The sequence below is a fragment of the Natator depressus genome, chromosome 3 (genome assembly GCF_965152275.1).
Source record: "Natator depressus isolate rNatDep1 chromosome 3, rNatDep2.hap1, whole genome shotgun sequence".
NCBI lineage: Eukaryota > Metazoa > Chordata > Testudines > Cheloniidae > Natator > Natator depressus.
Window position 1 is genome coordinate 169,181,889 of NC_134236.1, and position 22,186 is coordinate 169,204,074.

The window sequence follows — 22,186 nt, forward strand, 5'->3', positions numbered from 1 at the left end:
TGTCCTGTAGTAGGTGACTTCTGGGTACTCTTCTGGCTTTCAGTCTGTTTCTTCACTTCAGCAGGTGGGTACTGTAGTTGTAAGAATGCTTGATAGAGATCTTGTAGGCGTTTGTCTCTGTCTGAGGGGTTGGAGCAAATGCGGTTGTATCATAGAGCTTGGCTATAGACAATGGAGACAGGCCAGTCCTTGCATTTGTTAGTCTCTAAAGTGCCACAAGTACTCCTTTTCTTTTTCCTTATATTGAGTAGTCAATGTTTCTCTTTTGAATTTTGCCAACCTTTTATAATCTCTTAAAACAAAGGTAACTTTAGTTACACCTTCCCTGTTCCTTCAGAAAACTACCCCAACCTTTCCCACATAGTAGATGAAATCCTGGTCCCATTGATGTCGAGGACAAAACTTCCATTGATTTCAATGGAGACTGGATTTCACACTTTCTTTTGTAAGACTCTCCCAGTGCTTGTCAGATTGTCTTGACTGAGCCCTCTCCTTTCTAATAGAAGGTTTTATTAAAAGCTGTTAGCCATTTTCAGCATATTGTTGCCCCTTTCTGATCCAAGTGGCTAGTCAAAATTCAGGATTCTGGGCACATTCCAGATGGAAATAGAAACTGACGGAGTCTGGTATTTTCTTTAATGCAACCTTGTTTATTTACATGTATAAAGTCCTGCTCTTCTGAACAAAGGAGGAACCAAAAACAAAAGGAGCAATGTCTTAGCTTACAGCCCTGAGCCTCTTTAGCCAACATCAGACCTCAAAGCTCTCTCTCTAGCTTCTTCCCAGGTCCAACTGTGCTCACGAGCTACTGCTTAGCGTTCTTGGTTTTGGCTTTTGCCTCCCTCTCTGTTCTCCACATGTGCATGCACACACACCAATACTCAACAAAACCCCTCCACTCAGTCCCACCTCTCAGCATAACGCTATGACCACTGGGAAGAGACAGAGCCTACGGGTAATAAGTCTCGGAGCCCAGATCTACAGACTCAGAATCACTCATTGGCACTAAGAACAGCTCTGTAGACATTCGGGCTCAGGCTGGAACTTGGGGTCTGAAACTCCAGCCCAAGCCACAACATTCATACACCTGTTTTTAGTGTGAGCCCACGTCTGTAGACCCAGGCTCTAAGACCTGCTGTTGCTGGTTTTAAAATGCAATGTAGACACACTCTTGGACTCCTTGGGGGAGCAGGGATTGAAGCATCAGGAAAATCACATCCATGCAGAGCCAGTGCCAAATAACTTAGCTGTGATGAACGAGCTCCAAGAGAGTGTCAAGTTGCAGGTGGTCCTTGGAATCTCCACAGGTAGCTTCTACTGGGCTGGGGTTACTGGTGAATAAAGCTCATTGATTTCAAGTGACAGTAACAAAGCAGCAGCCACAAGCAAATAATTACAATAATTATGCCATTTGGAGTTGAGCAGCATTAGGTTCTTCATTATTACTTCTTTTTATATTCCAAAGAGATAAATAATAGATTTTTCTCTATTGAAGAGATTTAATGAGCCTTTCAAAGCTTTAATATAATCAGCAAGTTAAGCTGTACTGTAGGTAGGAAGAACTGGCGTGCACACTAATTTAATAGACGTCAAAAGCAGTTAACGTTACTGTCTATGTCAATGAAAATGACTAACCAGAGCAGAACAAAAATGACTTTCATTTACTCAAGTGACACAGTGCCTCAAAATAATGCTTTACATAGGAGAACTAGGTAATAAAATTTGATAATAGTACAGCAGATAAGAAATCAAATAAAAGAATATTATTTTCATTCTACTTAGAAACAAGTCACTATACTTTCAAAACATTGTACTAATTCTGTGACTAAATCTGCCATGCAATTTTAGGTACACAGGTTGAGTATTTTGATACTGACAAGCTGAGATAATATTTGAAAGCTGTATTTATTTCACACTATCCACGTACACCCACATGCTGAGGAACTGCAATTTCATAAAACTAACCTTTTTCTTTTTACATTCTTTTCAAGGCTTAGTCACATATGAAAAGATCCAGTAATGGTTAATGGAATTGGAAAACCCTTAATATAAGGCTAGAATAATACCACCCTTGCTCACCTTCTTCACACCAGCAGTCCCATTCAGCAAAATGGGATTTGCTGGCATGAGTAAGATGAGCAGAATTTGGTCTCATGTTCTAGTCTCACCGAAAACTTCTGAGTGCTACTTAAATCAGTCCTAGTTAAGAAACAATCTCTTAAAATGTATTTTGCATAAGCACATTCCAGTCAACAAAATAGTATTTAAATGGATGTATAACCTTGAATAACATGGAGATCGCATCTCAGTAGAACTTACATAGCATCTAATGTTTCCTCGGTCTGCAGTCTGAGCTCTGGGACCCCCCCACCTTGCAGGGTCCTAAAGCCCAGGCTACCGCCTGAGCCCAAATGTCTACACCACAGTTAAACAGCCCCTTAGCCTGAGCCCAAATCAGCTGGCACAGGCCAGCTGCGGGTTTTTAATTGCAGTGTAGACATATCCACTCTCACTGAAGTAGCTATTAAATGATGCACCGTAAATGTGTTGGGACAAATGATCATAGTCCATCTATGGACCTACATTCTTCACAACAGCTTTCCATATGTTAATAGTTTTCTTTAATCTGACTATCTGTGCTATAATATTTTATGCCATGGAAAGTTATTCCTTCTGGTATATATGTAAATTACTAGTTATAAAGGCCCGCACTCACCCCTGGAGTGCCCCCTGACAGCCAGGTTGCAGAACCCCAGTGTCTGTCTCAGTTCCCCTTCCTGTGGTTTCACTAAGTCCAATGAGGTATACATATATTGAACTATGCTCCTTCAGGGGTCTAGTTTATTGAATCCAAAGGCAGAACATTTTATACAAGTAAACTTTCTCCCAGAGTCCTAGCTGGGTAGGGGGCAGGGCAAAGAAGGGAAAGAGGACCAAGTTAACATTTGTCCATCAATCCCCCTTAAGTCCATCTACCGCCTTGCTACGGAGGCCCTCTTGTCCTAGAATCATCTTCTGGCATCAGGACCTTTTGTCATCAGCTGAGGAAGGGTTCCGCATCTGCGTTCAAGGTCCCTGCAGAGTTCAAACCACAGCAACCCTTCAGCGGAACAGAACATAATTCCTTTGTGATCTGGAGTTCCTGCTGCTACCTGGTGAGGTCCTCCTGCTTGGGACCAAGTTTCGCTAGGGCTTGTCAGTCATAGCTTTCTTCCCTTTCAGAGTCTCTTCCTTGGATACCTTTCCTGGTGAGCTGCCTCAACAACTGCACCGAGAAGCCCTCTCCCCTTAGGAGCGCTCTCTGCCAGTGCTCTGTGCTCTGCCCTCTGTCTAAGCATTCATAACCCTTTATAAGACCCAAGTGCTCCTTACCGAATTAATTGCTGCCCAGCTACTTAGGTAATTAAGTATCCCCAGGTGGATCTGGGTTGGCTCATTCTCCTTAGCATAGCCTGTCACAGGTTGGCTAGGTGCCTGACCCCCTCCTGGGCCAGCCCCCATGACACTAGTTTTGTAATATTATTGCTCTGTAGCAATTCTGGATTTTTTCCACAGAGTTATTACAGTTCCAAAAGAATTTCCTTTAAAATAAAAAAAAGGTAGAATATGGATACGTATTCAATATTTTGAATGTCAGTGAGTGCTAATGAGTGATACTGATACTTAAATATTTTTTTAAAACTCAACTAATTCAAGATAACCATCCCAGCAACATTCTGTCTAATTATTATTTAGCAGTCTTCCAGCTTAGTGGACACCTTATATCAAGCTTTTCATTAAAAAGATAGCTCAATAAAGCTCACTCAATATTGAACTAGCTGCAATGACATGCAGATTATTTTCTTGAGAGAGTCTAACTTGTAGGCTTCATTTCCTTTACATTTTAAATGTTCCATGAGCCACCAACCAATTTCAACATTTCACCATCTACTTCATTCTAATGTATAAATATGGACTTGATTTAACTGGTAGGGGTTTTGTTTGGTTTTTACATTTTCTAGCTAATTCACTGCCTTCTGAAAAGAAGGTAGCAATTATCATGTCCATAATGACTATAAACCTGCAAAGAAACGTGTGATATGCGTTGAGAAATAAGGTGAAACTCTGGCCTCAGTGAAGGCATGGCAGTTTTCCATTACTTTAACCGGGTCAAGATTTCACTCCATTTATTCTTCCTTCTAGAAAAAACAATGTTTTCAAGATAGGATTTAGAGTAGGAGGGAGGGAAAGAGAAATGATGGAATGGTTCTGTCCTCAGCACACTACACATTTTAAAAATGGTAAATTTGTTTAATAACTTGGCTGAAAGCCTGAAATCTAATTAAATAGCAACCTGAAATTACTAAATTCATGGTTAGATTATAAAATTCACTTTTTCAGTACATGTCCTTAATAATGCATTTCATCAGATATTAAAACACATACTCTCTTCACTAATGGAGTGATGCACTGTAACTTGAAGGATTACATTTCTGCCTCCAGTATGATAACAGCATAATGGAAGTTTGTCTCCATCCTACCTCAGTAATCATTGTAAATGAGCTGAAAATCTCAAATGATATGGAAAAGAAATGGATCTCAAGAGACAGGAATAATACCTGTCTCAAAAGGAATAAAAATTAATTGTTGTTCTTCCCTGAGCCAAGCTTCTCCCATGAGTCAATTATGGTTCTTAAAAGGTCTTTGCAATTTCATTTAACATTTAACTAACAAATGGTACAAATACAGACTAGGAGTAATACTTTCAAAACCACCTAAGGGCCAGATTCAAAAGGCATGTCTGTGCTTAATGCCCATTGATTTTAATGGCAATTTGGTGCCTAAATACCTTTAAAAATCTGGCCCTAAGTGACAAAGTCACTTTTGAAAATGGGATTTTAGCTGTTAAGTCACTTAGGTGTTTTTGACCCGAGGTTTCCTTTGCCTTTGAAGATACTACTCTCTCCACTGCCTTCCTACCACAGCTGATGTGAACAGAATCCAGAAGTTCACTATTCAACCCCCAACAGCTGCCCATCTCAAAGAGCTCTAACACGCTAGCACACTCGTGGAACAAGCCTCCTCACCACCCAGATAATTTGTGGTCAGGTTACAGAAGGATTTGACATTTAGTTCTGCTGTCAGCTCGAACCAAACCAGCAGGTATTGATATGTTCCTCAGGAAACTCAATAGGAAGGAAACAACTGAGTCTCCAGCACCTTCAAAGCAAATACTGACACTCCTCCTAAAAACCTAAACCAACCTAACAGAAAACAACAAAAACCCCTATAATTTGCATGCCAGCATATGATAATCTCAGAACAAATTTCAGAAACAGCAGATGTGGTACATTTCTTTCTTTATGACATCCTATTATAGTGTAACCCTTCTGCCAGGTGGTTAATGTCAGCAAAAAGGGCCAGTTTCAATATATCTAGAGTTCCTCTTGACAAATAACTAAATTGGATTGAGGCCCCATCAAGAAACTTGGAAAAATTAACGTAGCTTCAACAGGCAGAACTTCCACACTTGCAAGCACCCCAAGACTATGCAAACAAGAAAATCAGTGTAGGGGAAACAGAACACAGTCAAACTTGGGAAAACACAGCAACAGAATATACATGAACATAAACAGTAAAATGCCCCGACCCGCCCCGCCCCTGTCCAACTCCCTGTCCATCTGCCAGCGCATGTCCAACAGGTGGCCACCCCACCTCATCTGTCCGCTGAACCCCACTAATGGTTTGGATCAGCAGGCTTCCATAATCCAAGTACCTCTTTGCAAATCTGTCTCCAGTCCCAAGGGACCTAGGCTGGTTCACCTGGAGGGATCACCATCTAAGCCAGTTAGTTATTTAGTATTAAAGTGATGGATAGGTAGGGCCCCACCAGAGCCCACTCAGCTCTGCTGCTGTCCTCTGCATTATCTCTCGCAGCCAAGTCCCCCCAGAAGGGAAGCCAAAAGCACATAAGACCTTTAAGCAGAGTCCAAGATGCTTGGAAAGGAGCTCTTTGCAATAAGGTAAGAGCTACTTCCTTTTTCTGAGCCTCTCTGGGATCCCACAACCCCTCAAAATCCAAGTTCATGAGTTATGGTGAATCCTCACTAGAGGACTGTTGGTAGGCAGCCTATGCAAATGAAGGTCTCTATGGCACCACTTTTCCCTTTTCAGCAATACAGGAAGTAAAGAGCTCTTTCCCCTCTAGCTTCTGGACATAGGTCTTACAATAGGAACAATTTTCAAAACTGCAGGCATCTTAAAAAAAACCACCTGCATTCTTTAAACATATGCACACACAAGGTCTCCTTGGAAAACTGTTTTTTCATATATAGTTTCTACAGCTGATCTCAAGTCCATTTCTCTCTCTCTCTCTCACATACGCACGCCCCTTATTGACTTCAGTGCATGTGTGCACAAGTGAGAGTTTAATGTGCTATTATGTGCTTAATGAGCTATTTAGAAAAGCTGGACGAGCACAAGTCCATGGGGCCGGATGCGCTGCATCCGAGAGTGCTAAAGGAGTTGGCGGATGTGATTGCAGAGCCATTGGCCATTATCTTTTATTCAATTATCTTTTGTTCAATATCTTCATTAATGATCTGGAGGATGGTGTTGATTGCACCCTCAGCAAGTTTGCAGATGACACTAAACTGGGAGGAGAGGCAGATACGCTGGAAGGTAGGGATAGGATACAGAGGGACCTAGACAAATTAGAGGATTGAGCCAAAAGAAATCTGATGAGGTTCAACAAGGACAAGTGCAGAGTCCTGCACTTAAGATGGAAGAATCCCATCCACCACTACAGACTAGGGACCGAATGGCTAGGCAGCAGTTCTGCAGAAAAGGACTTAGGGGTTACAGTGGACGAGAAGCTGGATATGAGTCAACAGTGTGCCCTTGTTGCCAAGAAGGCCAATGGCATTTTGGGATGTATAAGTAGGGGCATTGCCAGCAGATCGAGGGACATGATCGTTCCCCTCTATTCGACATTGGTGAGGCCTCATCTGGAGTACTGTGTCCAGTTTTGAGCCTCACACTACAAGAAGGATGTGGAAAAACTGAAAAACGTCCAGCGGAGGGCAACAAAAATGATTAGGGGACTGGAAAACATGACTTACGAGGAGAGGCTGAGGGAACTGGGATTGTTTAGTCTGCGGAAGAGAAGTATGAGGGGGGATTTGATAGCTGCTTTCAACTACCTGAAAGGGGGTTCCGAAGAGGATGGATCTAGACTGTTCTCAGTGGTAGCAAATGACAGAACGAGGAGGAATGGTCTCAAGTTGCAGTGGGGGAGGTTTAGGTTGGATATTAGGAAAAACTTTTTCACTAGGAGGGTGGTGAAACACTGGAATGCGTTACCTAGGGAGGCGGTGGAATCTCCTTCCTTAGAAGTTTTTAAGGTCAGGCTTGACAAAGCCCTGGCTGGGATGATTTACTTGGGGATTGGTCCTGCTTTGAGCAGGGGGTTGGACTAGATGACCTTCTGAGGTCCCTTCCAACCCTGATATTCTATGATTCTATGTGGCTCTTCAACTTTCAGGTATTTGTGTTTGTTCCCTCTCAGTTTGGTAATATCTATTTCTTGTATTTATGGATTTCAAACACAACCTCCCTTTAATTGATGGATTAATTACTAGAACGAGAACATTTCAGCATTGTAAGAGAAATTCTTTCTAATCCACGGTTGCTTTGTAAGTAGTCCTTTGCTACGTTTAGGGGATCATTTAATAGATTGGAATTTTTGGTGCACAGGTAGTTCTGAGGTGAACACTTTGTTAAATGAGAGGAGTGAGGATTCACTCATTTCAGCAGGACAGAAATTCAAAACCATTCTAAATAATTATAAAAGTTTTATAAAAGCAGCATCTGTGATAAACTGGAAAACTTTCACCATTAGCCCTTGGCCATCAAAGACTAGAAACAGCCTGAAAATGACATTCATAATCTGTGGGGAACAGGGAAGGAAGCACAAACTTGTCTTGTCTTTTCTCATCTTTCACTTTCAGCTACTGGTTAAGTCCCATTGGAGGGAAGGGATTTCAAAAGAACAGAGGGCCAGAAATTAAAGGAAATTACCCAGAAATATCTGATCTTCTTGGAGAAAGCTGCTAGATCATTTATAGGGGTTCAAACATCAATTGTCTATTCAAAGACAAGTAAATTTTGTACAGTATATCTCTTCTGAGTCCCACAGGAAATCCTCCCCCAAGTCAAAAGACACCAGCACAGCTACTAATACAGTCTTTGGGATGCAGCTGCAAATGCTGCCCCAGTGCTCCCTTACAAAGTGGGTGGGGTTGGTGGGCAGATCCTAAATATGCTAGTCATATTCTCACCCCGCCCCCAAGCTCTTCCCCATATTGCCACAGGAGGTGTGGCATTCTCCTATGCAGCCTCTCCATGACATGCAAGGGTAGGCAGAATTTGGCCCTAAACTGACCCTTGATCATCTCTTTCATATGGAAATTTTTAAGATGAATCAGTTACAGATGGGTTTTCTTCTTTTCCCGAGGTACATCCCAATTAAAAGTTATATGGCTACAATTTTCCACTGATCCCATGGAATTTGAGAGGCAAATTCTGTGAGAGGAAATTTAGCCCTGATTCTTCAATCTCTCAAGCCTCAGCAAAAATCAATTAATTTAATGAGCCTGTATCATGGCCAAAGAATGCTGTGGCCCCAAAAGAGAAATCCAAAGCATAACACAGGATTTTGTTACAATATAAACCTGTTATACCAATAAAATAAAAACCAGCAGGATCTTATTAAAGTGAAAAGGCAAAATGCCACATTTATTGTGAATACAGAAAGAATCATAGTAAGCAGTTAGTTATAGCTATAACATTCCATTCAATTTCAAATTTATTCACACACTCATTCATACACACACACACACACAGAGGTTCTGCAAGGTTATCATCATAGTTACCAGCCTTAGAGTTGCTCGTGCCAAGCCACTGGCCAGGTGGCCTGGACCCAAGGAGGGAGCAGGGCCTTGTCAGATGCTCATCTGATGCTCCTGGAAGTTGGTTTGCAGAATCAGACCCCAAAGTTCTCACTTTCTAGAGTCCTTTTTATAGGAATTTATTCCTATGCCAGTCTACGGGAATTGCTTCATCATGCTGTTGCTGAATCAATCAGCAGATGGCACGTTCCTGACGGCTCCGTGCTGCCAGATGCTATCTTGTTCTTGAGGCTGTTGGGTGGATTCCAGTCTGCCCTCCAGGGGCCCTCTGGCTGTTTCCACTTGACGCCTTCTTCGGCCGATGGACACTGGATTCTTAGGCTGGCACCTCCCTGATCATTCATTTATTATCCACACCAAGCATCCATCTACATACATCCTCTATCTCTATTTTAATCACAATTGTTAACAAAGCGAGATAAATACAACAAAAGGGTGGGGAGACTCTGTGTGCTGTTTCTGTTGTTACAAAGTATCGCTTTGAATCTCTCTCTGTGTGAGTAGTTGTTATTACAAAGTATTGCTTTGAAAACAGACTATGTCTTAGGATGTACTAACCCAATTAGCAGCTTGCAAGCTTCACACAGAGGGAGAGAAACAGTAAAAACAAGAGACCAAAAACCGAGAGACCTCTTAATTAGTAATACCCTGGAATTTAAACTATGGGGAATCAAACACTTTTGTGATTTTAATACAGAACTTCTTTAATATGATCCAACATAACAGACCCTCCAATACTACAACTGCAGTCTATGCAGTGACATCAAATGTCTAAAGCAGAGCAGGCAGCTGATAAGTGACTGGGTTTCCAATTGTTTGTTGTTCATCATTAAAAAGTTACACACAATCAAGCTGGTCTGTCAGGCTCGCACTCAGGGCCTTAATATTTGAGTGTCTTGTCCCTTGAGTCAGCAGTATGAAAAGGAGAAACATTTTCTCATCTGGTCCTTTCTAGCAGACATAAAAGACAACTGGAGAGGTCACTGCAATGGTAGGAAGCCCTTAATGGAAACCGTGAGGGAAGGTAAAAGGTGGTATCTGGGGGGAAAAGAGGCAGGTACAGAGACATTTTACAGGCCAGTTTTATACTGCACATTTACAGCCAGGATTATTATTAACCTACAGCAAATTTCTAGCCTACAATTTACAATTCCCTAAGATCTAGTGTATATAATATACTCATCATATAAAGGCAAGTAATCCATTAATAATAAGGAGGCAGATGACCTAGATTGATCTAAACATAATCTCCTTCAAATCATAACCCAGCTGCAACTATCTGATGTCACCAAAATCTCTGTGGGATATTTTTAACATATTCATATTACACACACACAAACTCTGCTGCTCCTGGCAACATTTTCCTGAGCTAGAGTAGCTACTTTTTCATCACACAGCAAGTCAATGTACATTGTTCCAGCAACATTTTAGCTGCTCTGCTGGTAACACAACACAATCACAGAGCTTAGCTCCTGCCCTGCAGGCCAGCACATTCTGCCTCTAGGCAGAAGCATTTCCCATCTGGTCCATGCCATACCCCAAGATTTTTTGTCTTGAGGATAAGACTGAAGTTCCCAGCAGAGAACCATGTTTTCTCCCCGTGAGCAGGGTCTATCATTTGCAGTGGCACAAATCTTTCTGGAGACACACCACTTCAAACAGCTACATGGACAAGAATTAGGGTGCTAAGCATGGAATGCAACCTGGAATCTGTCACATGGCAGCTCAAAATGCCAGACCTTTCTCCATCCCCTTGCTCAACACATTAATGCTTCTGGCTGGGATTTGTTTCTACCGCTCTCCAATTACATTTCCTCCATTCTGGATGTACAAATCAGAAAGATATCCCTAAAAAAACCTGTCTCCGACAAACTCCTGCCTACCCTTTCCTGGAGAGTCCTCATCTTCAAGGCTTCACTGAGCTTAGGCTAAAACAGTGTCTTAAAACTATTTTTTAAGAAATGTCTGTTCCCACCCACTCTTGCCTCCAAACTGTAATACGGTATTTTGCAGATGCCAGGATTGAAACATGTTTAAGTTGGGCTGTGAAGCCAGTAAAAGACTGGACCCTAGATAATACAGAGTGGTTAAAAGTAGATGGAAGCAGTAGGGGGAAACTCAGGCTGCACTATCTAAGGAGGATGGGGAGCTGTGGGGGAGCACCATTTACCCAAGAAAGGGAGAGGAGGAAGAAGAGTAGCTGTGTTTCCCTGTCTCCACACTGTAGTCCCTAACAATAAAGGTCTTCCTGTAAGAGGGAGTTCATGGTGTTTCCATAGGATTTCAAGATACATTGATCATCTACTTTTGCATATGCATGTGCTCCATACTCACTGAACAAGTAGGATGGGCACATGAAAGAGAAACACACTTTTCTTCATAAACAGCATATGGGTTAATCAACATTTCTGGAAAATGTTTAACAGGCTGCGCCACTGAATTCTCCTGCAGGAATCATCCTCTGCATTGACACATTGAAATTAGCAGGTGTTGTAATGTATATTATCTATCTATTAGATCCCTAATTTCCAGACCCTTAATCATCAGTATCCCGCTAGGAGGGCACTTTTCCAACCAGAACTAATTTCCGAGTATCAGCGTAAAGCTGTTAGAGCCAAGATGGACTTCAATCTCTTCTAGTTTTGCTGAACTATTTGCTTCTAGCCTAAGAATCTGTATAGCAAGCATTAGCCTAGAAGGATTTCTCTAAGCATTTTTAAGCCTCCAACAATACTGGTTCTTATCACATGTGCTTAGCTACCTTGATGTTACAATATTCTTGCTAATTCTCTAAATAAAAGGCAGTTGGATTCCCTGTGGCTGAAATTTGGAAATGCAGTCATTAAGAGCCAGTTAGACACTCTAGCCTGGTCTGTTACTGAGCTGTTGTCCCGTCTTGAATAAATCCAGAACTGGATATCACACTGTTTGCACAAATGCAGTTAGTTTCATTATTCATGATAATACTGCATAATGTGCTAGTAAAACCAATGACATCCTAGTCATATGAAACCTCACTGCCACACTGCGTAACTGTATCCTTGATGAGAGCTGGAGAGAGACTGCTGATTTTTTTCTGAAGACAAACATTTTTGAACTAGTAAAATAAAAATCAGCAACAGTCTACTGTCAATAAACAGGGTAACATGCCTCTTTATTACTGGCTTGGTTCATATGCATGCATTTTGCAATCGACACTGTTGGATAATTGTTTAGTGCCACATGGGGAGCACATGGATTGTTTTTCTGCAGTCTTCTTTGTTTCTTGATCTTTCCTAATATTTTCAACAACAGACCATGGCATTTTTCTTCCTGGTCTCAAGACGTTCTACATGCTACATCACACCATGAAACAGGCCAGCACCAATCATTACTAGGAACTCCTGCATGAGTCTGCAACCCAAGCACCTCTGGTTCTATGCTTTAAGGACATGCGATGCTGGTGTAAGAGCAAAATCAATCTGTCCAACCTACCTGGAACAGTACTTAGTGAAATATTTACTCAGTTGATATCCTTGCTTTGCGTGTGACATTAGCATTGTCCTCCTAATCTCTATAGCCTCAAACTCTACTATACCTAGGGGCTGCATGCATCTATCAATGCACGTATCATCATGCTTTTAGACTCTCTGAATGCCATCTTTAAACTGCTGTTTCACTGACAGTGTCTGCTTGTCACCACTATATTCTGTATTTGTTTTATGTATTTTCTAATATTCTATTCCCCACCTTAGCCCTGAGAGTCTTTACCAGCCTCTGATTTTTATTGTTCCATAAAGTCAGATTCTGGTGCAAGTCTTCATGTTGCACACCATTAAAAGCAGGCCCAATCCTATTAATACTATAATTCTGACACAGTTGGTGAGGGTAGTCATTGATGCCAGGTAACACACGAATTAAATACAGAGTTTGTATCAGAATTAGACAAACACTGTCCCCTAGACCTCACAATACAGACTATTTTGCTTTCCAACCCTTTTGATATCCTGGATGCAGCCAAGATACATTACTGAAATTCTTGATGGGATGACCAGGTACACCTGAGATAGTCAGACCTCTAGACTGCAAACAAAGTCTGTTATTCTACCTTCCACCTCTGATGGTGATATTTCTATATAACGCACTGAACACACAAAAAGGATTGCAGCCCTGTGGATAGCAGTGATTCATGAGTTTAACTTTAAGGGTATGAGAGAATCATAACTCAGGGGATGCAGAGGGCAAGCTATGTGAGATTTCTTAGATAACTGAAATTGACCCATAACTCACTAGTAGCCATGGGAAATTCTACCACTCATACAGCTTTCATAGCAACACATCAAATCAGCTGGACGTGAACCGATTTCAATACACAAATCCTATCTGTGAAATATCATATTTAATTATTTATTACCATGATTGTTCCCTATGCACATCAGTGAATGAGACATTTTGGCAAAAAACAACAACACATTTTTCTTCTACTGTAAGATTTCAAACCAGTCTAAATCTGGTTGCCTAGTGGAACAAAAGTTTCAATGATCTCATAAAATTTGAAAATGTTATAACTAAAATATTTAATATATATTTTTGGAAGTGTACCGAAAGCTTAAAAAAAGGCACCCACTCTAACTTCACAGTCAATAACAATTCTTCCATGGTCTATTTGTATCAAACACAGTAATATCATCTGTATTTGTGCTGATGTTCAATTTAGTTTACACTTCAGGAGCAATGCTCAGATTCCACGGAGTAATAATTGACACAGCAGGAAAACACTGGCTACTGGTTCAAACTCTGCTTTCAAAGTCCAGCCAGGCCAAAAGGCGTTGCTATCAGCTCACAGGCTGGCAAAAAACAAAAGGATTTCTTTTTCAACCTGAAGGGTCAAAAGTTCAGTTCACAGTTTCAAAGGAGAATCTAATCGGAAGGGGTCTCTTGTTAAGTAACTTGGATTTTTAATTATTTTAAATGTCTTATTTATTCCCCTCCAACCTCAGCCACATAACCTATTCCCTTTTTGAATGTTTTCTACTGCCACAAAGCAAAACCCTGGTAAACGATTAGTTTTGTTATGGTTAGCTTCTGGCATTAAAAAAAAATCATCCAAATCAGTCCTGATAGTAGTGCAGCATGCAGGCCTACTAATTTAAAGAAAGGAAAAGGAAAAAGTTTTATTTATATTACAACTGTACGTAGAGTCCCCAATCACATCAAGCCTCATCATGAGGGCCCTACCAAATTCACAGCCCCTTTTGGTCAATTTCACAGCCACAGGATTTTTAAAATTGTAAATTTCATTAGTTCAGCTATTTAAATCTGAAATTTCATTGTTGTAATTGTAGGAGTCCGGACCCAAAAAGGAGTTGTGGGGGGGAGGGGTCGCAAGGTTATTGGGGGGGGGGTGCGGTACGGCTACCCTTACTTCTGTGCTGCTGCTGGCGGCGGCGCTGCCTTCAGAGCTGGGCGGCTGGAGAGCGGCGACTGCTGGCAGGGAGCCCAGCTCTGAAAGCAGAACTGCCGCCAGTACCAGCACAGAAGTAAGGATGGCCTGGCATGGTATTGCCACCCTTACTTCTGTGCTGTTGCCTAGAGAGCTGGGCCCTCAGTCAGCAGCCGCCACCCTCTGGCAACCCAGCTCTGAAGGCGGCAGTGCAGAAGTAAGGGTGGCATGGTATGGTATTGCCATCCTTACTTCTGCGCTGCTTCTGGTGGGTAGCTGCCTTCAGAGCTGGGCGCCCGGCCAGCAGCCACCGCCCCCCAGCAGCCCAGCTGTGACGGTAGCACAGAAATAAGGGTGGCAATATTGCAACCCCCCTAAAGTAACATTTTGACCCCCCTGCAACTCCCTTTTGAGTCAGGACCGCTAATTTAAGAAACACTGCTTTCTCCTGTGAAATCTGTATAGCATAGGGTAAAAGCACACAAAAGACCAGATTTCATGGTGGGAGGCCAGATTTCACAGTCAGGGACACGTTTTTCATGGCCATGAATTTGGTAGGGCCCTACTCATCATGCTAGGCCCCGTACAAACACACAGTAAAAAACGAGAACTGGCACCGAAGAGCTGATGGACTTAATTATTTAAAGCAATTTCTAAGCTTCACAACCACAGTTTTCATTTTGACTGTCCATCATGTTTACTCAGACCTAGGGGAGACCAGAATTTCATACTAAAATATGAACAAATATTGCTTTTAACATGCTAATGCTATGGAAAGTTTTCATATATACAGTTCTCTTCCTATTCAAGTGTTATAATCCACAACTCTCCTCACAGGGTAACTAATCAAGTGTTTCTTATCCTTCTCTGAATGAATTTTCAAGTGAAGGGTGTTTTTTGGACCAAGATTGAAAAATGATCATATTTCATAAATATCTAGAAAAAATAGTCAGCTTAGTGGAGTCAAGTGGCCTGGATCTAATTCTAATCATTAAGATGATGAAAATCCTGAAAGGCGGCTTCCCTTTATCTCTGTGGCATGAAAAAAGTAATCATCAAACTGAAGATCTTGTAAAAGATGAAAAGTGAAAGAATAGTTCAGAACACACACACCATCAATACACTGAAAAATTACCATCATATATCAATAATAAATTAAGCTTACTAACCGCCACATTCCAGTGAAACTGTGCATTGTGCTCACACAGCAAGGTAAAGCTGGAGGTTTGAGTCCATCCATTCGAATAATAAGAGCAGGAATACCAAAGAGAACCAGGTATTTCACATAAAAAAACAGTACTTGAGCTAATGCCAGGCCACCTGAAAGAGAACATGCCAACGCCTTAAAACAATAAGATAATGAAAAACACATTTTTAAAAATCTTACTGATTTTTTCCTCATTCAAACAATCCATTATCAAAAAAACGAAACACTTGTTTGATTAATAAGCTCTATGATACATACATTTTATAATATAAGAGCTATAATACACTTAATATAATATCTGTGACCTTAAATGCGCACCCAATAAAGTGGTATTCTTTCTAGTACGGAGATGTAACACAGCATCAGCAGCTCCACTTTCAAAATCTCCATTTGGACCTCAGGTCTGGATTGGTATGACAAGCAATAATTGACTTGTGTTAAGCTGAAAAATCAAGATGTATTGACCCAGGACATAAATATTTACCTCAAGGGACAATAAATCTTGATGTCTGCCAAAACAAAGTCAATACACAGTCTGTACAGTATTATTACATACACTCTTCACTTGTCCCTCCAAAATGGGTACAAATACTGTTACCTTTGTAGTATCCTGGCAGGCCCAGAGAGAGCCCACAATGTCAGACTTCTTGTGTGCACTAATAAATCAGAGAGAGAAACTCTATACAACCAAACATCTTCCCAGAATACTCCTTCCTGGCTCAGTATGAACACAGACTGCAGAACTGGATCTCTATCGCCACAATTCAGTATTTAAACACATGCCTTACTTTGAGCACATAGGATTGAACTGCTCACACGCTTAGCGATGGGCACATCTTAAAGTTGTGTACATAGTTAAGTACCTTGCTGAATCCTGGCCTATGTGATTTCAGGGAGCCAGACCTAGAGCACAGAAGTTCAGCATCAGAATCCAGGACATGGATTTTTTTGGTTATGTGCGTACCCATGGCCCAAAGCCAGAATGTGCACAAAAAGGAGTAATCCTCATTTACACTGGCGTGAGTTCAGACAGTGAATTCACGGGTGTCAACCATGCCAACAAGGGCTGTGGAACTGTTCCTTCCATTTGCATTTTTACATAAAAAAATGTATTGGAGGGAAGACGGGGGATAGAGGGTTATAGGGCGATAACCCTGATTTAAATATAATAAGAGTTGCCAACTCACACAATTTTATTGTGAGTCTTGTGATATTTGGTGTTTTCCTTCTGGGATCTTGTGATTACGTAAGAATCTCAGCTTTCATCAGTTAAAAAAAGCAAAGTTTCTAGCCTACAATGACTGTGGAGTAAAGCTTGAAAAGTGTTCTCCGAAGACTCAAAAACCAGGAGGCAAATAAAAAGAACCCCCAAATTATTTTCTTCAAATCTCACGATTTTGGGGTACAATTCATGAGATTTGAATGTTCACAACTGGCTACACTGGTGGTACATTATTCTCCTCATGATGGTTTTGCTGAATAAAATTTATTTGACCAAATTTCATGAAGAAACAAAGGTCAGTAATACTAAACACAGGGGCACAGATCTTTACTCAAGTTGGTATTTACTCCTGCATACAGTCTTATTGAATGTAATGAGATTAGTTGCATGAATAAATGCTTACCAACTTTTAGAGCATGGTAAAACCTATCCCATAGTCGTCAAATTTCTGTCATATGGCAGAGCAAAAAGAAAAACCCAACATTTCAAAGAAGTTTTCTTCCTTTTTGACACATTAATTTCTTCCAGTGCCATTAACAATCTTGGTATTTATTTTACTATGAATGTAGTTTGGAACTTTGCACCAGACTTTATTATGAGACTAAACTTTCTATATTGGTGTGATAGGGCAGGGCCCACCTGGGGTGCCTTCCAACAGCAGGCCACACAGCATGACAGTTATAGGTGTGCCTGCCTCAGTTTCCCCCTGGTCTGGCCATAAGAGGAACGGTCTGTCCAATTCAAAAGCCCACCTCTAGGCATATCTTATTCTTGTACATGTACAACCATCTATATAAACCTCATGATAAAACCATTCTCCCAAAATCCCAAAGAACAACATGTTCACAACAGTTTTCCATGCCCCCTCCCGAGACAGCATTTCTATCTCATCCTCCCAAGAGTCCATCTCCAATCCATTCCCATACTCTTGTCTTTGTCCCAGGGCCCCATTCTCCAGGCCCCCAGCCTGAGAGGTTCCAGATTCAATTCTCCCCCTCAACACTTCTCTGGTAGTCCCAAGACAGGTCTTGCAGGATAGGGCTCCCAGCAGCTTTCCACTCACCCAGGGTTCCTGGTCCGTGAGTCCTACCCCAGCTCAGGGAACTTCCCTTCAGAGTTCTGGGCTCAGATTAATGCAGTCCTCCACTCAGGCCTTCTGCCAGGGGATCCTCCTGCAATGTTCCACTTACCCAGGCCTCCATGCGTGAGAGTCCTACCTCCTGCTCCCGGAATCCACCTTCCAGCATCAACCCTCTTGGCTCAGTTTCCCCTAACCAGGCTGGTTCCTCTTTGGGTTCCTAGGGCCATTGCATTGGTCCTGCTTTGAGCAGGGGGTTGGACTAGATGACCTCCTCAGGTCCCTTTCAACCCTGATATTCTATGACATAAGCTCTCCTGTAACTCAGCAGCAGCTCACCAGCCCTAGCTAGTCCTCACCAGTAAATTTCTCCACCTTTTGTTCTTCCCAGTGGCTCTCTGCATCAGCTCTCCTCTGCATCTCCTGTTTCCCCCTGGGGCAGCTTTTACCTGCGCCTTTCCTGACTCCCTTTAGGTGCCTTCTGTTAGATGCCCCCAACTGGGAGGCATCTAACAAGTCACTGGTGCATCGGACCCTGCTCCTTCTTAAAAGTACTGGTAACCCTGAGATAAAAAGTGATGTTAAAGCTAGATATCAACCCAGGATTGTAGATTTCTATAAATAAAATGAAGTCTACAGTATTTTCCTCATGGAACATAGTAGCCTAGTAGTCAACCACATTTTCAGCCCAGAGTAAAATAAAGAACCAAATTACAGCTTGGATACCAGCCAACTAGCAACAAATTAGATTACTATTAAAGTGATCTATAATGCTACCTGTCTGGTTTGATTCCTGTCTGATTCAATTTCTCATTTCTGTTCTAACAGTTTTTATTTTAAGACCTAAGTTATGATGGTCACCTGCACAAACTGCTTGCAAAAGCTTCAGCAAATTATGCAATGTATCCTCAACAATATGTGCTGCATTCATAATGTATATATTAGGAATGTAAATAATGGATAACGATGCATCCTACAATATCCTAATGTCTGCATCAAAGGATACATCACAACCTCTTCATGAGCAGCTCTATTAGCATCGTTTTCAGAACAACGCTGTCTGACTCCAGACAAAGTAAGATTAAACTAAAATCAGACTAGGAGCTTGAGACACCCAAACTACATTTCCCATGAGGCACTGTGGCATCATTTCCATATCAATATATTTTGATTTACAGATTAAATATTTTGATTTCCAGCCAAAATATTTCAGTATTCAAATTTCTGTCAAAAATCTGAAATTAGTGCTCCTAAGTAACATAAAGCAGGCCGAAGTGTATTACCAGTGAATCTAACCTTAAAAGTTAAAATTAAAAAGTGATTCAAGGTTAATATTAAATACCTTCCACTCATTAGCAGTATCGTTTACCTTTGGATTTCTTGGGAGTAAATAAGAGAATGTTTTCTGAGTGCCAGGACTAAAAAAATCAAGGTGGTTTTCAAACCACATAGCCCTTTTTTCTGCTTCATAAATCATCTTCAACAATGTAAGTTCAGGAGTAACTGGCAATTTTCATTGGTGATTCATGAGAAGAACAGACTTCCCTTTTGAACAGCTACATTGACCCTCGCATTGTCACCAGTTTAAAGCAGTTGTTTCTGTCAGTAAATAGGACAGATATGACTAGGAAGATACATATAGTGCAGATACATAGAACTGCAGTGTGGTTTGAGGTAGGGTATTTAGTATGGGGTGTTTTTTGTTTTTTTTTAAAACAAACTGACTTTCCAGAACACCACCACATTTTATACTGACATGAAGTGTAAGTCAAACAACGAACAGATTTTCGAACAGCTTTCATCTGGTGGCTAAAGTCTCCCAGATTCTAAATATAAGGTTGTTGGGGTTCCTTTGTGGGATCTTCCCCACATTCAATACACTGCTCCTCTCTCCTGGAAAAGCCCAAAGGAGTGGGAAAATACTTCAAAAAACTCTGCGAGGGTCACCTCATGGAGCTGGAGCCACATTCTCTCCTCCAAAGGTTTGTGGCCTAACACAGTGAGGTGTGTGTGGTGGGGCTGCAGCCTGCAAAAGTTAAAAATGAAAATCCTCACAGAAAATTAGCTCACCCTTCCATGCATATCCCCTTTGGCATCAAAACTCCCTCCCTCTCTCTGCCTCCCATGACAATGCACTAGCCCCCATCTCTGAGGAGCACAGAAGTCATGGAGAGGAGTTCAACATAACTCTTAGCATCATTAACTGCCTCTTGGATTTTCACCTACAAATTCACCAGGCCCCCAATAAGTATACCACAGTGAACAGCCACTCCCCTGATATGTTTCACTGATCTAGGTGCATGTCAATTACTCTGGGTAAATACAAAACACGGTTATTTAATTTATATACTCAGAACACTGAAAACATGTAAATTTGTCCTTTAACCATAAGGCTTTCCAATATTAACCTTCTGACAGAAGTTAATAACTACTGTGGGCCTGATTCTCTACTCTCTTACACAGTTTTAGGAGATCAATAAAGTTAAGCTGACATAACATTGTAGTAACCCAATGGAGAATCAAGCCCTGGGACCTTAACAGAAAACTAATAGCTTCTTCCAAGGGATTTCCTCACTTGCTCCCTCACAGCTCATGCCTTGTCTTTCTTAATTCCGAGTCCTGTTTAACAGGAATCAGCAGCTTGGTTGTCCTGAGTGGGCATACAGTAGAACCTCAAAGTTATGAACACCTTGGGACTGGAGGTTGTTCATAACTCTGAAATGTTCGTAACTCTGAACATTATGGTTGTTCTTTCTAAAGTTTACAAGTGAACACTGACTTAATACAGCTTTGAAACTGCTTCAATTAAACTATGTAAAATAAAATTGTATTTTTCATTAATCAATATAGGGCTTACTTAGAAGAAAGCAGGACTGATTATTCTCTCCTTTATACCAGATTTACACAATGCAACTCTAATGATGTCAGATACCCCGATTTTCCCTGAGACCTGAAAAAGGCCCATCTTCTTCAAATTGTTAATTATTAAATCCAAATATGTAATTTACCAAGCTCCGAATGAATACAGTAAGCAGACATTTACCTTCTGTTCACATTGAATTTACAATGACAGTACAAAAAATGTTAGGACCTAAGTCCCCAATGCCTGAAACGTTACAAACATAAGGGCCTGTCTACACTTGAAAACTGTTTCAGAACAGACTGCCTTACATGCACACACAAGTTTTTGTTTCAAATCCTCTGGCTTTCTAACCCACATCAACCAACCCACTTTGGAATCAGGTTTACTGAGAATCAGGATGATTTTTTTCCACAACAAGGTAGGTGTAGACACATTCCCATTCTGAAGCAACTGTTTTGCATCTGGCAGTCCTCCCACTGCTATTCTACACTGCTTTGTCAGCCACCTGGGTCAGCCTGTTTACTAGTGTGCCCTCTACTGCTCCGGGGTCATCTTGACCAGATGTTACTTCCGCCATTTCAGCGCCGGCGAGCAGTCAGGTACCCCCCACCCCTTTGCAATTCCAGCTCATAGTGAGTTCACACCCCAGAGCTGCATGCCGATTGGACAGCAGCCGTGCCCTATGTTTTCACATGGCACTGTGCATGGGACTTCCTTGCCCCCCATCCCCGTGGAGAGAAGTGCATCCAGACCCACCCAAACAGCAATCACCGACTGGAATACAGAGGTCTACGAGCAGCTATCAAATGAAGGAGAGGTGGCATTCCTGGGGCATGAGCCAGTGCCACAAGAATGGAAAGAAGTTTCAGCTGAGTTACAAGAATGTTAGGGACAACGCCGCCTGGGTGAGAACTTCACAGTGTGCCTACTATAGGAGCTGGGCCCCATTTTTTAGCAGAGGTTCCACCACCCAACCACAGCTTCTTGTGAGTTCCACCTAGGACTCCCACTTGGATGCCAGCCAGGATGCAAAAGCCAGAGGTGATTAACCTTGCAACACAGGATCTTGTCGGCCTGCTCAAGCCAATGAACCCCAAGGCTCATACAATGCTGGAGACCCCCAAATCACAGTCAGAGGGCCAACTGAATCACAACAGAGACCTAACCTGGGATGAAGACTTCTTCCAGTAAGTATTATGTGATATATTACAGTACAACTGTACAGGGGGATTTAAACTACTTACTTCTGGGTACTGCCAAGGCGCCACCATGATGGGCTAGCCTCTCTCTCTCTCTGCGCCTCCTTGGCTTTTAACACTCCCCCCACCTAGAGCTCCGAATGGCAGCTGTGCTGGAGAATTAAAACAGTACCATTTATTTCTCAGAAATAACACACAACCCCTGCTCATGTGTCCCAGGTCCTCCCCATGCCCGACCATGCTGCTT

General features: G+C 41.7%; 1 protein-coding gene across 1 annotated transcript in view; it reads right to left on the bottom strand.

The window, feature by feature from the left end:
• The window catches only part of HHAT (hedgehog acyltransferase), a 393,415-nt gene that overhangs the window by 238,619 nt on the left and 132,610 nt on the right, over positions 1 to 22,186 (bottom strand). The window contains exon 9 of the mRNA XM_074949317.1: positions 15,540 to 15,690. Within this exon, the coding sequence (XP_074805418.1) occupies positions 15,540 to 15,690 (151 nt within the window). The remainder of the gene's footprint in view (positions 1 to 15,539; positions 15,691 to 22,186) is intronic.